General features: G+C 49.4%; 3 protein-coding genes across 4 annotated transcripts; 1 reads left to right on the top strand and 2 right to left on the bottom strand.

Moving 5' to 3' along the window:
• Window positions 1-7: 7 nt before the first annotated feature.
• Window positions 8-5289, bottom strand: LOC117650230 (cell surface glycoprotein 1-like). The gene is made up of 3 exons (XM_034393476.1): window positions 5157-5289; window positions 2592-3133; window positions 8-2466 (listed from the first exon to the last, which is right to left on the bottom strand). The coding sequence occupies exons 1-3, from the start codon at window positions 5194-5196 to the stop codon at window positions 52-54; spliced, it is 2997 nt and encodes a 998-aa protein (XP_034249367.1). The 5' UTR covers window positions 5197-5289; the 3' UTR covers window positions 8-51.
• A 624-nt stretch (window positions 5290-5913) lies between these two features.
• On the bottom strand, window positions 5914-8386 carry LOC117650813 (polycystic kidney disease 2-like 1 protein). Its single transcript, XM_034394414.1, has 7 exons — window positions 8174-8386; window positions 7864-8089; window positions 7406-7642; window positions 7135-7292; window positions 6830-7045; window positions 6239-6758; window positions 5914-6087 (listed from the first exon to the last, which is right to left on the bottom strand). Exons 1-7 carry the CDS (start codon window positions 8383-8385, stop codon window positions 5914-5916), a joined length of 1743 nt encoding a protein of 580 aa, XP_034250305.1. The 5' UTR covers window position 8386.
• Window positions 8387-8753: 367 nt separating this feature from the next.
• On the top strand, window positions 8754-15262 carry LOC117650690 (N-acetylneuraminate 9-O-acetyltransferase). 2 transcript variants are annotated; one of them, XM_034394268.1, is made up of 14 exons: window positions 8754-8953; window positions 9279-9375; window positions 9456-9744; window positions 9825-9941; window positions 10021-10161; window positions 10255-10490; window positions 10596-10808; window positions 10904-11052; window positions 11144-11361; window positions 11453-11689; window positions 11778-11884; window positions 11976-12192; window positions 12280-12498; window positions 12601-15262. In XM_034394268.1, exons 1-14 carry the CDS (start codon window positions 8818-8820, stop codon window positions 12724-12726), a joined length of 2502 nt encoding a protein of 833 aa, XP_034250159.1. In that variant the 5' UTR covers window positions 8754-8817; the 3' UTR covers window positions 12727-15262. The 2 variants fall into 2 exon arrangements, with proteins under 2 accessions (XP_034250159.1, XP_034250160.1); XM_034394269.1 differs by having other exon boundaries at window positions 8755-8953; window positions 11192-11361.
• The last annotated feature ends 312 nt before the right edge of the window (window positions 15263-15574 follow it).

Genomic DNA, 15574 nt, shown 5'->3' with positions numbered 1-15574 from the left:
CAAGGCGCGCTGATTCGAGGCCTTTATTCAAAAGTGCGCGATGGATGACCTTCATGCGAAGGAGACGGGAACGCAATGGTACGAAAACGCGGCACACGACAAACTTTTGTAGTCAAAGTGCATCTTTTTGCCCCAGCTTGAACCACATTTCTTCACCGTTCCGACGCCGTTCGTGCACTGAACGTAGAATTTGCAGTAGTCCTTGCAGGGGATGGCGAGTTTGCTGCTACCTGTGGCAGGGCAATTAGGGACGAAGTCGCATCCGGGAATGATGGTCGGTCTGACTGTAGGCAATGTGGGCGGCGGAGTGGGGGGCTCCGTGGGGGCGTCAGTGGGTGCCTCTGTAGGGGCATCGGTGGGTGCCTCTGTGGGGGCGTCAGTTGGGGCGTCAGTTGGGGCGTCAGTTGGGGCGTCAGTTGGGGCGTCAGTGGGTGCCTCTGTAGGGGCATCTGTGGGTGCCTCTGTGGGGGCGTCAGTTGGGGCGTCAGTTGGGGCGTCAGTTGGGGCGTTAGTGGGTGCTTCTGTGGGGGCGTCAGTTGGAGCCGCAGTAGGAGCTTCCGTTGGAGCGTCCGTCGGAGCTTCTGTTGGAGCATTGGTAGGGGCGTCGGTGGGGGCATCTGTGGGTGCCTCTGTCGGAGCGTTGGTTGGGGCGTCAGTGGGTGCTTCTGTGGGGGCGTCGGTGGGGGCATCTGTGGGTGCCTCCGTCGGAGCGTCGGTTGGGGCGTCAGTGGGTGCTTCTGTGGGGGCGTCGGTGGGGGCATCTGTGGGTGCCTCTGTCGGAGCGTCGGTTGGGGCGTCAGTGGGTGCTTCTGTGGGAGCGTCAGTCGGAGCTGCAGTAGGTGCTTCCGTTGGTGCGTCCGTTGGTGCATTGGTAGGGGCGTCAGAGGGTGCCGGTGTGGGAGCATCTGTAGGTGCATCAGTAGGTGCTTCGGTGGGGGCGTCAGTTGGAGCTGCAGTAGGTGCCTCCGTAGGTGCATCCGTGGGAACTTCCGTGGGTGCGTCAGTGGGAGCTTCAGTCGGGGCGTCTGTTGGGGCATCAGTCGGTGGCTCCGTCGGAGCATCGGTAGGGGCGTCAGTGGGAGCTTCTGTTGGGGCGTCCGTAGGTGCTTCGGTGGGTGCTTCACCGTCACAAGTGTATTTCAATGCGGCACACGATAAACTAATAGAGTCAAAGTGCATCTGCACGAGCGCCCAACTTCTACCGCATTTCTCCACCTTGCCGATTCCTTCTGTGCATTGAACGTAGTATTCGCACTGGTCCTTGCAAGGGATGGACAGTTTACTGCTGCCCTTCGCAGGGCAGTTCGGAACGAAGTCGCAGCCGGGAATGATTGTCGGTCGCGCGGTGGGCAGCGTGGGCTCGGGAGTGGGAGCTTCCGTGGGGGCTTCAGTCGGGGCTTCTGTGGGAGCTTCCGTGGGGGCGTTAGTCGGGGCTTCTGTTGGAGCTTCAGTAGGGGCGTCAGTCGGGGCTTCTGTTGGAGCTTCCGTTGGTGCTTCCGTTGGAGCTTCAGTCGGGGCTTCTGTAGGAGCGTCAGTCGGGGCTTCCGTTGGAGCTTCAGTGGGGGCGTCAGTGGGAGCTGCAGTAGGTGCTTCCGTGGGCGCATCCGTGGGAGATTCCGTTGGTGGGTTGGTAGGGGCGTCAGTGGGTGCCTCTGTGGGAGCATCGCTAGGGGCGTCAGAGGGAGCTTCTGTGGGGGCGTCAGTTGGAGCTGCAGTGGGTGCTTCCGTGGGTGCGTCCGTGGGAGCTTCCGTTGGAGCTACAGTAGGTGCATCCGTGGGAGCTTCCGTGGGAATTGTTGGCTCCTGGGTCGGGACTTCTGTTGGGGCGTCCGTGGGTGTCACAGGCGTTGTCAGTGAAGCCGGCCAGGAGCAATCCACGCGGGAGTACCAAACGCACTTTAGCTTGACGGGGTCGAAGTTCTGCCAAGCATTGCAGAGCTTAGAAGTCGCTTGTCCATCCGCACAGGAGAAGTACGCTTGGCAGCGACAGGGGTCAGCTATCAGCGACTCGCCCTGTTTCGGACAGACTGGCGAGAATCTGCAAGGCGGTTTGGGCGTGCTGGGCGTGCTGGGCTCGGTGGGCGGCGGAACGGTCGTGGTGGTGGTCGGCGGCGTCTTAGTTGTCGGGTTGGCCCAAGTGCAGTCCACGAGGTCCCAGAGGACGCACTCGAGGCTGACGGGGTCGAAGTTCTGCCACGGTTTGCATATTTCGCGCGTCGCCTTGCCGCCGCTGCACGAGTAGTAGTACTGGCATGCTCGGGGGCAGGGGTCGGCGATCAGGGCCTTGCCCCATCGCGGGCACTTGGGCACGAAGCCGCACCCAGACGGCGACTGGGTGGTGGTGGAGGGGGTGGTGGTGGGGGCTGGCGTTGTGGTGGTCGAGGTGGTGGTCGTGGTGGTGGTCGTGGTGGTTGTGGTCGTTGTCGGTCGCAGAGTAGTCAAACGCTTCCACCAGTCGCAATCCACCTGGAACACAGTGCATACTGCTTTAGCTACCGACCTTAGTCTCCAGGATCGCAGCGCTCTGTACTCGGAGCATTCCCACGCCCACCGCCTGAAAGCATTGTAAGCAGTGCACGCGCGACGCTTACCTTCCACGGCATGACGCACTCGTTGTCCGTGGGGCTGAAGCGGCGTCCCGGGAAGCAGGACTTGGTCTCCCACGAGCCATCCTTGCAGCTGGCGTACTTGCCGCAGTTGCCGTCGCAGGGCAGGGCCCGCTTGGCCGTTCCCCGAGGGGGGCACGGCGGCACGGGCTCGGCCCGGCACCCAGGAGCCACCGTGCTGGTGGCCGGGGTGGGCCTCGGGGTCGTGGTGGGCTTCGGGGTCGTGGTGGTCGTGGTGGTCGTGGTGGTGGTGGTCGTCCAGCCGTCGATGTACCAATCGCAGTCCGCGCCGAAGTAAACGCACTCGAGCTTGTTGGCGTCGAACTTCTTGAAGAGGCCGCAGGTCTCGACGGTGAGCTTGCCGTCAGAGCACTGGAAGTACTTCCCGCACTGGTCGTGGCAGGGGATGGGGAATACGGCGGCCGGGCCGCAGGTGGGGCGCCAGTCGCAGTCCTCGTAGGCCGCCACCTGTGCCGCCCCGAGCAGGGCGAGCAGGGCGGGCAGGGCCAGCACCAGCAGCGCCGAGCCTGCGGACAAAGAGCCTACTCTCTGAGCCGGGAAATAGCCAGTCATCCAGGCGTGGCTACGCCTAGCTCAGCGGTTCTCAACCTTTCTCGGCTCGCGACCCCAAATTTGTAGCCAAAAATTTCCGCGACCCCCAGGAAAAGTTTCGCGACCCCACGGGACCCCTCCGTTAGCATGCCACTGCGTCTGATCCGAGGCGGGCATTTTGCTCCCTCAACGGGCAATTGGTCTTTGGACTTTCCTTTAGCATGCCTCTGTTACGGAGTGCGATTATCAGTCTTAGTTTGGGGGCAGTATTGTCTCAAAGTTGGCCAAAACGCTCAGAAATGTCTTTGAAAAATCATGTTTTGGGTCGATTTTAAGCAGCCACTGCGTCTGATCCGAGCCGGGCATTTTGCTCCCTCAACGGGCAATTGGTCTTTGGACTTTCCTTTAGCATGCCTCTGTTACGGAGTGCGATTATCAGTCTTAGTTTGGGGGCAGTATTGTCTCAAAGTTGGCCAAAACGCTCAGAAATGTCTTTGAAAAATCATGTTTTGGGTCGATTTTAAGCAGCCACTGCGTCTGATCCAAGCCGGGCATTTTGCTCCCTCAACGGGCAATTGTTCTTTGGATCTTCCTTTAGCATGCCTCTGTTACGGAATGCGATTATCAGTCTTAGTTTGGGAGCAGTATTGTCTCAAAGTTGACCAAAACAGTCACAACGGTTTTTCAAAGACATTTCTGAGCGTTTCGGCCAACTTTGAGACAATACTGCTCCCAAACTAAGACTGATAATCACACTCCGTAACAAAGCCATGCTAAAGGAAGGTCCAAAGACCAATTGCCCATTGAAGGAGGACGAAATACCGCCTCGGGTCAGACGCAGTGGCTGCTTAAAATCGGCCCAAAACACAATTTTTCAAAGACATTTCTGACCGTTTTGGTAAACTTTGAGACAATACTGCTCCCAAACTTAGACTGATAATCACACTACGTAACAAAGGCATGCTAAAGGAAGGTTCAAAGACCAATTGCCCGTTGAGGGAGCAAAATGCCCGCCTCGGATCAGACGCAGTGGCTGCTTAAAATCGGCCCAAAACACGACCCCAGCTACCTCGCCGCGACCCCTTAAAATTTTTTCGCGACCCCACTTGGGGTCGCGACCCTAAGGTTGAGAACCACTGGCCTAGCTACGCTTGGCTGTGCCGGGCCAGGCAGCCAGGGCAGACCCTTCCCGCCATCTTGAACAAGAGCCACTAGTACGCCGTGCCGCGCCACCGCCCTGATTCATTAACTCGATGCCGTGCTTCTCCGAATTGCCGTTATCTCGCGGCCGTCCGCCAAGAGCAGCGGCAGTGACAGTGACAATGGCAGTGCCCGCAAAAATCTGCAGGGCTTTTCGCTATCGCCTCTTGTCTCCATCCGGCAGGGCTTTGCCGTGAGGCCCTAAGCTCTGCTACCGCAAATCTCTCCCAAATTACGTCTGATTCTAATACTCCACGAGCACGTCTGAAGTTCGGAAAAGTTGCTGATTAATTTTAGAAGTATTTTCATGGGAGTGGAGTGTCAAGGCCCACAATTTTGTCAGTTTCTCGTAACGACCATGCTGATGTTCTGTGGCACTTTCAACCAAATAATAAACATACTTCCGAAGGTTTGGAAACGATACACGAGGTGACCCAGACCTCAACCTTAATTTACTAGCGTGAAAAAGATGGAAAAATGGAGAAAAGGGGGGGGGGGGTTCAATTGCCTGCCCTTCCCGGGGATACTGCTTGGGCCACAGGGTAACTTCTGGGAGGCGCCAGGTTCAATCACAGCCCTCAGAGGCGAGTTCGAAAACGAGCCCCTACAGTGTGCACCGGGCGTTGCACTCGAGTTTGCCTCCAGGCTGCAGGCCTCGCTGCAGGCCTCGCTGCAGGCCCCGAACCACCCGACCGCTGTGCGCTGCAAAGACGCAGGCGCCGTGTGGTGCCCTCAGTCGCAGCTCCGGACGCACGTTGAGGAGATCAATGAAATTGGACGCGCACGCCGTTCCGTTACCTGAAGGCGCTCCTCGCAGAGCGCGGTGGTCGTGACCCATTGTGGGGATGTGCCTTTCGCGACTGAGCACCAGGCGGCACCAGGCGACGTCAGGCAAGCTACAACAGCAGCAGTGCGCCCGGTATTCGGTATATCGGCAATCAGTGAGGTAGCAACCACTCGAAAAGATCTAAGGCGAGGCTCATCTCGTCAATGTCTTGATTTCGTGGCATTTGGCTTGCGCTCGCTTTCTGACTGGGCGTAAAGAAGCTCAAGGGTCAGACAGTGACGTGGCGGCGGGTTTAAATCTAATTTAATCACGCAGCGTGAACCCCTCAAGATGACGGCTCTTTAATCAGCTGATACTGCATCCTCCCATAGTTGGCGGGCGACCATACGCGCGGCCCTGCCCCCAGCCCTGCCGCCGACTTACACCGCTATCGCAGGTCCTGCAGCAGGTCGTCGAGGGACTTGTCCAGCACGCGCACGCTGCGCTCCACCTCTCCGAGGCGGTGCGACATGGTCATGAAGTACTCCCAGCTGGCCGGCTGCTGCCACAAGTCCTCGGTCACCCGCTCGGCCAGCCTGGCGGCCTGCTCCTTGTCCACGTGGCCCTTGCCGGTCCCGCTGTTCGCCATCAGCCAGATGAAGTCATTCACCGCCCGACCTGCAGGCAGAGACAGGCTGCCAGTGCCCGGCCTGGCCCGGCCCGGCCCGGCCCCGCTCATCCGAACCCTGCAGCCTAGACGACGCCTCAGACGGCGTCCTAGACGGCGCCCTAGACGGCGTCCCAGACGGAGCCCTTACGCGGGACCTTGCAGTCCAGCAGGAGCGTGCGCAGGGCCCGAAGCTTGACGAGGCGCTGGGGCCGCGGCTTGGCGCGCCGCAGGGGGATGGGCACGCGCAAGCACGCCCACAGGCTGTGCAGGCAGTGCGCCACGAACGGGATCACCTGGCAACACGTGCACACCACACTTCCCTTTTAGAGCTCACCACGCCAATAAGTAGTTTTCAGGTCAGGGCTATGCGATTGAATGAAGATTTGCCGTAGAATTAGGATGGATGACCGATAATTATCTGGGATTTAGCTAGATCACAGTTACCTCATACATCTCGGGCTCTTCGGCTTCCACTGCCTCTTGGCGGACGATGTAATAGCTGTCGTTCAGGATGACGATGAACATGTTGTACAGTACGAACACGACGAAGAAGATGAAGGCCATGTAGAAGAGCGGGCCGAGGAAGCGGTTCGTCGTGGACAGCGACTTGTAGTCGAGCTGGCCGATGATGACCTCCACCAGGACGAACAGGGAGCTTATGAAGGTGCGGAAGTCGTAGAGGTCGGTGCCGAAGACGAGGTAGGCCATCATGCTGAAGGAGCACATGAGTATGGCGAACATGAAGGAGAAGGAGAGGACGTTGGGCATGGACCGGTACAGGGTGGCGGTCAGCTTGGAGTAGCGGCCAAAGTCGCTGAGGAAGAGCAGGCGGCCGCACGTCAAGAAGAGTGTCATGATGACGGAGTAGCGGAGCGTGTTGTAGGAGTAGCGCCGCGCCAGGAGGTCCACGAACTCGTCCGAACGCAGCGCCAGAAGCGCCCGGTCCGTGTCCGGCTCCCAGCACCTACCACAAGCCTTCTTATAACAAGTCAAAAAAAACAGGAAACCAAATTCGGACAGCACCACTGTTCATACTTGTGGATGATGTCCATGATGCTGAGGATGACACCGATGAGCGCGCCCGTTAGGTGCATGTAGTGCGCCAGGATCTTGAAGTAACCGTAGAAACCCCGGGCGGCCATCTCGGCGCCCTGCCCCACGGCCGTCCACAGCGACAGCACAAGCAGCAGCACGGGGGCCGTCACCTGGCAGTGCTCGTCGTTGAGCAGTTTGAGCGTGTTCACCAGCACCCTGCAGGGGCGTGGACGACGTGACGCAGCGTGACGCAGCCTGACGTGACGACGGGGACGTGACCACCACACTACCGCCAGCATTCCGACCTAGGCAGCAGTCCGGCGGTTGGTGGGATTTCGATGTACAGGTTGACCGTGACGAAGACGTTGTGGTTCGGGTTGTACATGTTGATGTCCACGAACACCATGCGCGTCGCTTCGTCCAGCCAGACACCCTCTCGCAGCTCCCGCAACAGCGCCTCCGCCTGGCGGCAAAGCGGCAAAGCGTTCAAATATGTGTCATGACGTCACAGCAAAAGGAGGCTTCTCTAGACGAAGGCCTATGATCTCGATGAAGGCGGAGAGAAAAATAATAAACCTTGTCTTGGTCCCTGGGCAAATCCACGTAAAATCCACCACCACCGTATCTTTCCACGTCGGCGGTGAAGCCCGTGCCCCCCAAGCTCTCGGGGCTGCTCCACTCCCAGGCCGACGCCGTCAGCCCTTTGCCTTGGCCGACGCGTCGGCGCGACGAGTCCGCCTCCAAGAAGCTCTCCTTGTTCTCGTTGTCGTCCGTGTACCTGCCGTAGCACTCGGCGAATACGCCGTCGAACAGCTGCAAGCACAATAATGTCTAGTACTCGCCGGCCTGCACCGCCTGCCAGGCAGACCGCCAGCCCGGCCGGCAACGCACCGGTGTGGGGGCGGTGGTCTACCTCGCCATTTCCATTACCAATAAGGGACAGACCACATGATCGTATGTCATTCCGGACCCGACACGACAGCTCGCCCCATCGTGGCGACGGACAGGAGTCCAGCTCCGAAGAACCAACCTACCTCCCTCATGTCACAGGTCCTTCCCCTGACTCTGAGCTGGCGCAGGCGGACTTTGCCCAGGAGGCGGTGGGACAAGAGCACCCTGGGCTCGGGCACGGCGAACGCAGGCACGATGCTCGCATCCAGCCAATCCCACAGCATCTGAATGGTGGCGATGCCCGAGTAGTCTGGCAGCAGCAGTCCAATCAGCCTCTCCTCCTCGGGGATCGACTTGCTGGGCATGAACCTGCCGAGGGACACACAGCTAAGGCTAGGCAGTCTCCACGACCACGTCGTGCATGCCGTGCGAGGAGAGTGCGGCGTCACTCACATCCTCTTGGTGAGGGACGACCCCACCGACGCATTGTCGAAGTAGAAGTCGGGGCCCTGCCACACCTCTACGATGTAGCACAGACAGACGATGATGGCGATGTTGACCGCGCCGTCCCGCGCCGTCAGCCACAAGGCCAAGGCCTCGTCCTCCTCCTCCAGCGCCTGGGAGCGACGCGCCACGCACGTACTCAGCCAGTCTCGCCATCCCATCCCTCGGGGACTCTTGGAGCTCTTGGAGCGCGATTTGAGGCTTCGCTTGTCCATTTCATCCAACCCGTCCGGGCACGGCGGGCACGGCCTTCCCTTCCCTGGTCTTCCCCCCCGACCAGCGCCTCCCCCCACCTCTTTATCGTCGCCGGCACACACCAGCCAACGTCAACGCCAACGGGAGAACAGAAGGTTTTGGTTTTCAGGAGGTAGAAACTTTAAGTTGAACCGCAGCCTGCAACTTGAAACACGTAAACGCAAGAGGCAAGAGGGAATCTTCTCCGCAGGAAAGTTATACAGCCTTCGGCTGTTCTCCGTCTCCCCCTCTCAATCTCAGCACTAAACACACTAAACTCCACCTGCGAGTAAATGCGAAAAGCTTATTCGCAGCACCGACCAAACGCCGATGAGCAATGCCGATAAACTGTTGTAAACATGACAGGCAAAGGAGAAGATGAAGGAACTGCCGCTAATGTTATCAAACAAATCAATGCCAAAAATGCCAAAATTGTTGCTTGTCTTGTGGTTATTGGTTTTTGCTTCTATCACGGCATCCTTCACGTCCGTTATGGTGAGTGCACTAAGTCGGCTCCGCCCCATTGATAACATAACCTCATAAGCGCAGCAGAAAAACTGATTGTACTGAAAATTGTACATTTGCAAACCAAACAAAAAGTACACGGGACGGGCCAAAAGCTATCGTTTGACTGTATCACTATCGATGGCTTTGTTTATAGACGATTTCTATTCCCGATTGATGACTGTTGAATGTGACAGATTTCAGAACTATATTAAAGTAAACAGGCTTTATTTTGAAAACCAAGTTGAGTTATTTCATTATTGATGGCTTAACAAATGGTATACCATCTTTAATACTTAAAATGATTATTTAACAGGTATTGACTCCTGTAAGTGGCTATTAAGTGATGGGCGTTACAAAGGAAACATGGAGTGGCAACCTTATGGGTGCATGATGCATCAGTATTCTCTCAAGTGAGTATTGTCTGGATCCATCTGCTATATATTTACTTGTTTTCATTTCACCTTTCATTTTGAAACTATTTTGTTTACAGAGACACTCGTAGATGTTTCCGCTACCTAACATTTTTGGGTAAAAGAAATCACTTTGCTTTTATTGGAGATACCCAAGTGCAGCTCCATTACAGAGCGCTGCTACACCAATTGGCAGGACACAAGCAGTCTGAGGCTTCATTCTGGGCAAATGCCAAGTCTAATCAAACATTAGATGCCTTGCCTCAGAGTGATCACGCCTTTCATGATTCCCTGCTGGGTTTACACTTAGAATATTTGTGGCAACCCTTTCTCACTGACAATATGACAAACCGAGTTAGGAGTTGGATGGTATGGTCTTGTTGTTATTACCAACCCTGTAAATATAATTTATTTGTAATTTTATCTCTTACCTCTATTTTTGATCTTAGGAGAAAGGTGGCCCGAGCGTCATTGTGATTGGTATGGGCTCATGGGCCATTAAAAGCCCCGATAACTTCGAACATTCCATTAATGAGTTCACTGTCAACTTAACTAGATTTGCTAAGGTAAAATTTAGAATTAATAGCTCAAGTAGTACTTTGCTAGTGTTTACATTGATAAATTGATTTTTACAATTCTCTTTAGACTGTTTTACCAAAAGGTGAGCACAAATCCATAGTACTGTGGGTCCCAATTCCACCTATAAAAGAATCTAAGCAACTTCTTACCCCTGATGATCCATTTAACAATGAACACATTGACCTTTTCAACAAAGCTGCTATAGAGGTAATTTCTAGGAAAGCAATAACAGAAATCATGTTTGTAAGAAGTAAATATTTGTTAAATCCTTTGTTATATTCCTCCTTACTTTGCTAATAGGTCTTGGAACATAGTGGAGCTCAAGTCTGGTGGAGCTCAAGACTGCTTTCTCAGGGGCGGATTGACGAAAGCTTTGGGGAAGCATACCCTGGCTATCGAGCCCTTTCTTTGAATACTCAAATACTGCTTAATGCATATTGCAATGATCATATGAATTTTAATGATGGCACATGCTGTTGGAGTGCAGAGCCTTACACATATTTGCAAGTTGCTACTTATGCCTCTTTTGCTGTATGGTAAGCTGACTGACTTTTTAGCATTAAATTAGTTCTGTGATTTAATAGCAGAACCTGTTTGTAAAATTTTGTTTCTGCTTTCATAGTGTTTTCATTGCTTTGCAGCATTGTTATTGCATTTACAATGGTGCTGTACAGAATTTCCAAAGGCAGTTATCATCAAACGCATGTAAAGTACACTCCATTGCCTAAAAGTTTTGAAATGGGAGGAAACGAAACTGTCGAATGCAAACCGGATGCCAGCCTTGACATACTCCCCTTGCTATTTGCTTTATCAAAGCTTGGCCTCATCATGATTTTTTTCTACGTTTGTGACAGGTATTCCATCTTATTTTTCTCTGTATTTGGATAGCACCAGATAGAGATTAAAAAATACTGTATAGACTAATTCCCCCTTCCCCCCCTCTTTTTAGAACTAGTTTTTTTATGAAAGAAAACAAATATTATTCTCCGCTCAGTTTCTGGCTTCCATTGGCGTATATGGTTGTTCTAGGACTGTTTTTCACAGAGGACAGTCGATACACTAAAGTCCTTCACCGGGAACAGACGGATGAATGGAAAGGTGAGTATGACAATAAATGAAACCAATTTCTTACTTTTTCTGAGAACTAACTTATACTAGCCTTCTTGATTTTATCTTGTCCTCAATGTAGTGCAGTTTTGTCTTTGCCCAAGAACTTCTCAAAATGTTCTTTTCCCAGGATGGATGCAGCTTGCTGTACTAATTTATCAAATGACTGATGCGAGTGGTATTTTGCCTATATACATGCATGCCCGAGTACTTGTGTCTGCATATCTATTCTTGTCAGGGTATGGACACTTTAGCTATTTTTGGCAGCGTGGTGAAGCTGGCATTGTTCGCTTTTTCCAGGTAATACTCATCCTTAAACAATGCTCATTTTAAAATGAGTTTTGGATTTCTTGATTTCTTTATTTGTTAAGGTTGAGATGCTTTCTTACAGATTATATTCCGTTTGAACTTCCTGACAGTTGTCCTTTGCTTGGCTATGAATCGACCCTACCAGTTTTATCACTTTATTCCCCTCATTTCCTGGTGGGTCTTTGCAGTGTTCCTCTTTTTATCATTCCCACCTAGAGTGAGTGCAATGTCCTCAGACGGAAATCCTCTCCAGTTCTTGACTCTGGTTTTAAAATTTGTCGGTTTCATTAGTATTATCACTATTCTGTACATGTCTGAGGTGAGTATTCTTTTGTCAACTTCTCAGAACTTGAGTAAGTTTATTTTCAAGTTTTTGTTTCTAAAGTCCATCAATTGCTTTCTTTCAGGTATTTTTTGAGAAAGTCTTTGTGACTAGACCTTGGAAAGCGTTGTTTGTTACCACTGATGATGATATCCATGAATGGTGGTTTAGGTGGAAACTGAATAGATACAGGTAGTTGGCATTTATATTCCTGTGTAATTATGCTTCTTTTATTGACGGTCTTAAACATTTTCTAGAAATTAAACTCTCTTCTCATTGACAGTGTTTCCTATGGCATGATTTATGCTGTTGGTTTGTTCCTGGCTCAGAGGCATCAATTGCTTGACGATAGAAATCACAGTAACCTCCTGTCTCCCCGTCTTTCGTTTTTTGCTGCCCTTATGTCACTTTGTGGGATTGGTGGCTATCTAGGGTTTTCAATCCTCTGTCGAAATCGTCAAGAGTGCAATGAAGTTCATCCCTACATTGTTTTCATTCCTGTAAGTGATTTAAGAGTACTTTCAGATTCAGATCATGGTGGAATGTGCACAAGTTCCTACCAAACGTTTCTTTCAAAAATGTTTCAGATTATCAGCTACATAGCTTTGCGTAACATATCAGGAATTTTACGCACACGTTATTCTACATTTTTTGCTTGGTTTGGCAAAATATCATTAGAATTAAGTGTATGTCAGTACCATATCTGGCTTGCTGCTGATGCCAATGGTGTCTTGGTGTTAGTTCCTGGATCCCCAGCACTAAATGCCATTGTGACATCTTTCATTTTTGTGTGTGTTGCCCATGAGGTATGACTTGATGACTTGGTTCATTCATCATATTGAATTACCATTCAAACCAAACAAGTGTATTCATTTATTTTATTTACTTTTGTTTTCTGTTTCTTACAGGCCCATGAAATTACAAAAGTGTTGTTGCCATATGTTGTTCCATCGGACTGGCGCAAGGTTTTGAGAAATGCTGTTGTGTTTACTCTTGTGTTAATACCCATTGGTATTCATGATGGAATGTTCTGAAGCTGCATCTTTGTAACTTAATTCCCCCTTCAGTTTATCTTTTAGTAGGGTTTGATTGAACCTGTTGGTATACATTGTGAAGTGTCATATTAAGAAATTGGTTTGTGCTTTTAAAAGCCTTGGGACACCTGAATTTGCTTGCTCACCCTTCATTAGAGTTGATTATTTATGTTTCTTTCCCTTGAAATCAACATATTTGGGAATTTTGTCTCTTATTCAATCCTAGAGTATGGTAATCATATTTATGTCCTCAATGGTGAATAAAGTTTACTATTGATAAGATTTGATCAAAGTTTTTCTTTTACAGCATAGTCATTTACTTGTCTTTACTTTGCATTGATTTGTAAAGATAAAAGCATAGATCTCAAGTTTCGGAGGCAATTGTGATTCTTAAAGGTGTGTTATTGTGGTTTTCTATAAATTATTTAATGGGACCAACTTGCTCACAAGAATTTTATTTGGTAACTTGTTTATATCGTTTTTATGGAGTGTCACTCTTTTCTTCTTGTTGTGATGGATTTTTATTTAAGCACCTGTAGTTTGGTTTGTAGCACTTTGCTTCAGCTTTATGAAAACTCAATGTCTATTGTACACAAGTAAGCCCATGTTAAGACCTCTTAAAGTCTAGTATCTTAAACCATAACACATAAATATTGTAGGAGCCGTTTTTTTTTTTTTTCAAGAGACCCTGCATTGAACTTCTTCTGTTTCTTTTTTCCCTCAACCCACTTCGCTCCTTATTTCATCAATTACCTGATATTTTTATGGCATTGTTGATTAAGTGGATTATGTGCAATAGTCATTAGAGTGTTTTAGGCAATGCAAAATGAGAAACATTTTGATTAAAAAGTCAAATTTTTATAGCTTTGTGCCATTACTGTGTAAATTCATTTTAGTCAAAGACTAACCAAAATATAGTCACTACTTCTAGTGTTCTGTGATTAGCGTTAATGAAGTGTCTAGAAATAAGAAAAGGTTATCCCTTATTAGTGCACTTATTAGTGCACTGTTAGTGCACTATTAGTTTCTTAATTGTAAAACTTTTTGCCCTTGTCAGTTCACTAGCCTCAATCAAATAATCAACCATATTGGGTGGACGGGCATTGTATTTGTGCCAGAGATTTTAGAAGAGGAATATCAACTCTCTTTTGTCGAAGTTGAGGTAATGAAACTTACGTCTGTGATGTAGTACGATGTTTAGTGACAATTCCTGAATTAATATGAATATGACATGTCTTTACTCTATGATAAATTGTTATTCCATTGCTTTCCCATGTCAACAGATTTAGTTGATTATACTGCCCTGTACATTCCAAAGGGCATTTAGAAGCAATTAGTCCTCCTGTAGTATGAGCACTGTAGTTGTGATGAAACAAACATAAGTACATTTTTTACTTGTATACCAGTAATGATTTTTCCTTGAGTGTATCTGTTATAATATTCATGGGTTGTGATTCAATCTCATGTATTGACACTCTTCTCTACACAGTCGTATTCCTGTTTCCTAGTCAGCAACGACGCCCCTGTTGTTAAAATGTTTCTGTTTTGGTGAGAGCCAGCAGTTCATTAAATCCAAGAATTTGCTGGCGAAACCTTTGATTTGTTGGGGCCATCCAGTGGAAGCTGTATTTTCGTACCTTCTTTGTGAGTGCTTGTTGAAACAATTGCTATCAATTTGTGTATGTCCAAGATTCAAAATATGTTGAAAGTGATTGCTTTCACTTTTCTCCACTTACTTGTTCCTTATGACCTCATTGACTCGTTTCTTAAACATAATTATTTTATTTAACTTTGGTCTCGTGTTTGCCAGGAACCTTTGAGTTTCTTGTAAAAACAATCATTTGTTGGGAATTGATTAGGATTCCACAAAAATGGTGATGCAGAAAAAAATCAATCCTTAAAATGTATCCTCCTCCAAAAGCAAAAATGAATGAACCCAAACACAGCTCGCTTAGGATGACCCCAACGAATTGTAGGTTTTACAGACGAATGCTCGGATTCACTGGACTGTGGGCTTCGGACTCTCACCACAACATTCTTACATACTGCTTTTTCCTATATGTCTAGTGTTAATTTTTTTACAATGTGATTTTTCAATTTGTATTTGTAATACAAGCAAGCATTTGACTGTTTTTATTGTGCCTTTGCTATGTTGCGCTCATGTTTAATCATGATCAGTATTCTCTTTCAATTTGTCCTCTCATTGCCAAACTAATGAGTCAAAATGTTTTCATTGTTGTTTCATAGAAATTGTGCTCAGCTAATTTCTTAGGTCACACAGTCATACATTAGTGGAATACTTAATAAGTTTGTATAATATATTTTGGTCTTTAATTTCAGTGACTCACATTTGCATCACTACTGCACTCTGCACAACCCAAAGTCCACAGTGAAGTATATTTGCCAAACATTCTTTAAAATATTGTACCTTTTTCACTGTGGGTCTTTGTTAGTAGTTATAAGACACTAGATAGCATGTTCATCGAATGCTAAATATCTAAAATTGTGGACAAAAATAAATGAAACTAGAACAGAATGTTTTTCTTTTTTTGAAGAATCCTTTCTACCGTCGCAGATCCAGTCGCTTGTCCGACAAGAGTCGGTCCGATTATCTTTCCTCTAATATTATCGGATTCCAAACCTGGGAACCAGCGTTTGAACAACAAGATCAGGTTCGAATCCTTACATTAGCTTTTATTCATTAATTTGATCTACCAGTGCCATAGCGCACAAACGGGCAAATCGAGGAGACTTAGCACTAAAACGAAATTTTAGGGCGGGGTGCACAAATTTCCTGCGAATTAAGTTGAAGCCATCGGATCCACCGATAGGCTTGAAGTGATGAAAA

The sequence above is a fragment of the Thrips palmi genome, unplaced genomic scaffold (genome assembly GCF_012932325.1).
Source record: "Thrips palmi isolate BJ-2018 unplaced genomic scaffold, TpBJ-2018v1 HiC_scaffold_5, whole genome shotgun sequence".
NCBI lineage: Eukaryota > Metazoa > Arthropoda > Insecta > Thysanoptera > Thripidae > Thrips > Thrips palmi.
This window is presented reverse-complemented; position numbering and strand designations above follow the sequence as displayed.